Genomic DNA, 4,845 nt, shown 5'->3' with positions numbered 1-4,845 from the left:
GCACCCCGCGGGCGGGGCCCCTGGGGACACGGCTGCCGGCTCCGAGGTGTGCTCTTGCAGATAGGGGGGAAAGAAAATTCGGGCAGATTCCGCAGCGCCATCCTGTCTTTCAGCTTGGGTTGTCAAATTATGTTTCTTCTTATTTCGTTACTGTTACGAGGGAGAGCTCAGTGTCCTTTGCCCTTCAGCGCTTTTAATTGACCTCAATCCCTTCTATTGCTCTTCTTCCGGGATTAATGATTACTGAATCTTTGTCAGTCTGTGCCTAACTTAAGGCATCCGCCTTAGACTAAAGGCATCTCTGCTGGAGGTCTTCAAACAAGCTTAACTCTCTCCATTCACTATAGGGGGAAAGCATCACTTTCTCATGACAACGTGCTTCTGGAGGCACAGATTAGGGGTCTGGATCCTAATGAGAGAAATGTGGGCATCTCCCTTCAAGAATCATGAAACTGCTCCCTAAACAGCACTGTCTGTGGCTCTGCGTAAGCCTCAGGAATGGACCACCACTTTGCTAAGTTGTGTTGGAAGCATCCAGGAAAGGAAATGTCCTAAAAGAAATTATTTTTCACTCAATACCTCCTGTAGCTTTGTTCCATCTCTCTCTTCTATGTTCAGCCCTTACACGGGGGTTTTTCTCCTGATTGCTCTTTGTCACAGAGTGTTGTGTTGCCTGAGCTGCTTTTCATGTGTGGATCATGAGAAACTGTACTTACTCCAAGATTCTCTATTTGCCTTTGTATTCCCAAGTCTCAGCTCAGCAGTGATGATGGGGCCGGTTGATCTATGTCCAGTTCTTTTTAAATCTTGTGGAAAAACATGTGACACAGCTCCCTGGCATGTTTTTAAGTACATGGGATTCCCAGCTGCTCCTCTTTGAGCCAAGTTCACGTCTGCTTAGTTTCTAAGGTCAGCCAGGCTTGGAAGTGACCAGTTCAGCATTAGGTTCCTCTAACTCTGAAGGCTGAAAACTCCTGTCTGCACAAGACACTCAATTCCCACTGGCCAGCCACTGCAGGCTGTGTGCTAACAGTGCTGAACAGTGACATCTGGCATACGAACATTTTCAAACTGTTATGGGTATGTTAAAAATAATATACATTTTCCAGAGAATGCAATGTTGAAATTTATTTCTGTCTAAATAACTCCAAATTGCTCTTCAGCAGTTTGAATCTGATTAAAATATTAAGGATTCATCAGTAATTATTAACAACATTAACAAAAATATACAAATCATAATTATTGTATTGCAACATTATTTTCAGACAGTGTTAGTTAAGAGCAGCTCAATTTCTGTGATAGCACATTCTATCCAAACAGTTATTAATTTATAACACATGCCTCTGAAAAATCCTAACTGAAGTTAGCACCTTGTAAAATGAAAAAGAGAAAAAAAACCCTATTAACCAATATATTCTCGTCTTCATCCACTGTGATGCAGACAAATATATCCTATTAGTCATGATGAAAGTTGCATTTAGAAATTCCTAAACCTCATAATGAAAATAGCTGTCTTTTTAACTATACTGAAAACACATCAAGCCTCTGGGTATTGTCCTTCGTGTCTATGAGAAAGTTAAAGAGACATACTTTAATTTTAGTGCAGCAGAGTTCATACACCCAGGCCAAATTCTGTGGATTTGGAGTGATGATAATACACACCTAAATTGCTACAGAAGATAATTTCTTCAAAATTAATATTTTCTTTTTTCGTTTTCTTTTTTTTTTTAATTTGCTATTGTAACAGACAAAGCCCCATGAATGGAATTAGCTGTAACTCAGCTGAAGTGAGACTTCCAGCTGGAGACTGCCAGCTGGATTTTCCAGACCAGGGAGGTAGAAGGTTATCTGCAAATATCACTTCTCCTGGTTATTTTAGATGCTTATTTTAGGTAGAAAGAAATCACTCACTGTGAGTGCCTATGTCTCATCAGAAGCTGCAGAATGTAGCCTGGCTGAGTAGAGGCCACCTGAGTAACTAAATCTTGATAAAATGAGCTCACTTGAACTGGACATCCAACAGCTACTCCACAGCCATCGAGATGTCCAGGGTAAGACAGTTACACACAATCAAATTAAGAGCTCCTTGTAAAACAAGACTGATAGAACTTTAACAGTTGGACATCTAAAACTGGTGACCCCAATGGGTCTTTTTTTCCAGTGCTCATTGACACCTGGAGATGAAGATGTGAATAGCACTTGTGGAAATCACACCAGCTCTCCTTAGCTGCATAGTCAATGCTTGTAAACATTGATAAAACAAAAAGAAGTATTTTCTCATGTTTGGTTGCAATGTGGCAAGAACAGTATGAATTCAATAAGCTGATCAGGCACTATTTACACAGCACCAGGAGAAGAGATATTCAGTCGTAGAGAGGCAGCCATAAAATTTGTCTTGCTATAGATCTGCTGAATTCAAACAAATGAATGACACCTTCTTCTCAAAGTCACATTAATACGGACTGGCCCACAAGAAATGCAAACAGTGCAGCAGTTGGTAACAATTTCTCTTCTTAGAGCTGATATAGAACACTTATCCTACACAGGGTTTATGACAATACTGAGACCAAATCCACAACCAGATTATTTTTCAACCTGAGAGTCTTCATGCTGGAGCACAATTGTGGGCAGCAAAGATTCCTCATCCCTGCTTACACGTGGTTTAGTTTTGATGCTGGAATGGTGTGTAGCAACATTTTTCTTCATATTATGGTAAACCTAGAATTGGGAAGAGGAAATAAAAGATATCTTCTGTTATTATTTATTGTGCTTGGAAAACTGCTCTTCTCCCCATGAAGCAGGCACTTGTCGGGTACAGACCACCTCCTTATCCATGTTAAAAAGAGCTGGTTTGAGGAACAGCACTGGACTCTAAAGGAAGGTTTTTTCCCTAGGTACAGTGCTATGAAGCTGCTTATTAGTTTGCCTCTACACTTCACAGCTTCTGCCCGGCCAACAGCCTTCAGAGAGGCACAATGCTGCAAAGGCAAGAGCCATTCATAGCTCCTTGCATCCCAAGATATTCTCAAGGACGCTGCACTGGGAAATAGCGTGTCTAGTCCAGAGTGGATACCCAGGTAGGAATTGGTAGTTTGGGAAGGAATTGTCTATCCTCCCTGGAGAGGAGATAAATACCTGATATGGACGGAACAGGACTTCCTCAGATCATCTTTATTATTTTGGCCTTTGAGAATGACATACAGCATGTCTGTGAGGACATGGCATGGTGATCCCTCATGAGAACCCCTGGCCCCTGGTCCATGCTCAGCTCCCCTCCCATGGCAGCTATCAGCATCACCAAACCTGACTGCACTGGCTGCTGTACAAGGGAAGCCCACTCCCACAGTGCAGGCTGAGAGACTTCAGCTTTCCAGAGTCCCAATGCAGGCATTGGGAGGAAGAAAATCCTAGTCAGGAAGGTCAGGATTCTTTCTGACGGCAGAAAAACATGCCCCAAGCTCTTACATGGGTCCATGGGCAATGCATCCATAACACAGTTGTGAACTTCAGTAGAAAGCAGAAGGCTATTCCTCAGCTCATCATGATCTGTGGAACTACATATAAACCCCACAAAAACCCAAACACAAACATTGTTCACATGTTCATCTTACTGTGTTTACTTACTGCTCCTTCTGCCTCAGCCAGCTGACAGGCCAGAGAGGAAACCAGGTTGGAAAAAGAGGGTCTTTTTCTGGAGTCAAGAGCCCAACAGGACTGCATCATGCAATAGCTGAAGAAGCAAAGACATGGCACAGAAAACATGTTAGCTCTTGGATTCTCTGTAAGTGACTACATGGAGTTGAAGGACTTGGATGGGAATCATGGGGACCAGAATGATTTTATAGAAAGAGGCCAGAATAGCAGTGTTGCAGCAGAGGAAAAGAAGCAGAAAGGTAAGGAAAAAGGGTGAAATTATCTTTACAGTGGCTTTATCAGAGAGTCCTTACTAAAATCCTCCTCGTAGTATCAGGGGCAGGATTTCACCTTGGCTGCCACGTAATGGCATGATGAGTTTGTTTTTCAGCTTCCACACAGAAAATGTTAGGAAGACAGTCCTGTCTGTCTTTGGGGCTAAACCTGTTCCTTGTGGACTATGTAGTCTTGAGTACACTTTTCACAGCAAGTCTTTTTATGTAATTTAACATCACAAAAATCTTTCTGGAATTTAAACACCACCTTAGAGTTATTGCAGCTTCATCAGGCCCCAGTGCAGTGTCTGACTGCTAAAGTCCCTTGCAAAGTTACTGGGACAATAGGCTCCCTGGTATTTAAAACCCTCCCATCAATCTTTCACGGGTCAATCTGTCAGATTTACCTGTACCTTTAATGCCATTACAGTCTTCGTGTGGAGATTATAAGAGCAGTGCAGTGTCATAGCAAGGCGCTGTGTCCTTAGAACATCTATGAAATGCCTGCCAGAAGAGCTCAGCCAGCCCAAAGTCCTTCCCTTTCCTCTGTATTCCAGATCTCACAGTTGTCTGTCACCTTCTCTTCTCTTGTTCCCTGGGGCCTATCTCTGCCCAGAGTCCCCCCAGGCACAGAGGCACAGGCTGAAAATAATGTGCTGAGAGCACAGAATTAGCTTCCCCCCAACTCTTCCTTAGAAGGGTGTTTGTCTAAGAGGAACTCTAGCCACGTGGAACTGAAACAAACCTGGTAAAGCTCAATTAAGAAATAAAGTTTTGGAAAAAAACACCAAAAATTTAGTCAATATGGAAAACATAGCTTTTAGGAAAACAAACAAACAAACAAACAAACATAAAGAAAAGGGAAAAGAGAAAAAGCAAAAGAAAAAAAAGGGGAAAAAAAATCTGTGGCCTGAGAACAAGAAGTTTCCTAGGGAAA

The 4,845-nt window shown here is 42.3% G+C and overlaps 1 protein-coding gene across 2 annotated transcripts in view; it reads right to left on the bottom strand.

The window, feature by feature from the left end:
* Positions 1–1,742: 1,742 nt before the first annotated feature.
* FLT3 (fms related tyrosine kinase 3) overlaps positions 1,743–4,845 on the bottom strand; it is a 41,825-nt gene continuing 38,722 nt past the window's right edge. Inside the window, exons 23-24 of one of the 2 annotated variants that reach the window (XM_017731378.1) lie at positions 3,625–3,730; positions 1,743–2,718 (exon numbers count right to left, since the gene is read on the bottom strand). In XM_017731378.1, coding sequence (XP_017586867.1) covers positions 2,584–2,718; positions 3,625–3,730 — 241 coding nt within the window. In that variant the 3' untranslated portion in view covers positions 1,743–2,583. Of the gene's footprint in view, positions 2,719–3,611; positions 3,731–4,845 lie in introns of both variants that reach the window. The other variant, XM_017731379.1, reaches the window with a different exon arrangement.

This window comes from Corvus brachyrhynchos, unplaced genomic scaffold (assembly GCF_000691975.1).
Source record: "Corvus brachyrhynchos isolate BGI_N302 unplaced genomic scaffold, ASM69197v1 scaffold103, whole genome shotgun sequence".
NCBI lineage: Eukaryota > Metazoa > Chordata > Aves > Passeriformes > Corvidae > Corvus > Corvus brachyrhynchos.
Note: the sequence above shows the minus strand (reverse complement) of the source record. Positions and strands in the feature narration are given on the sequence as shown.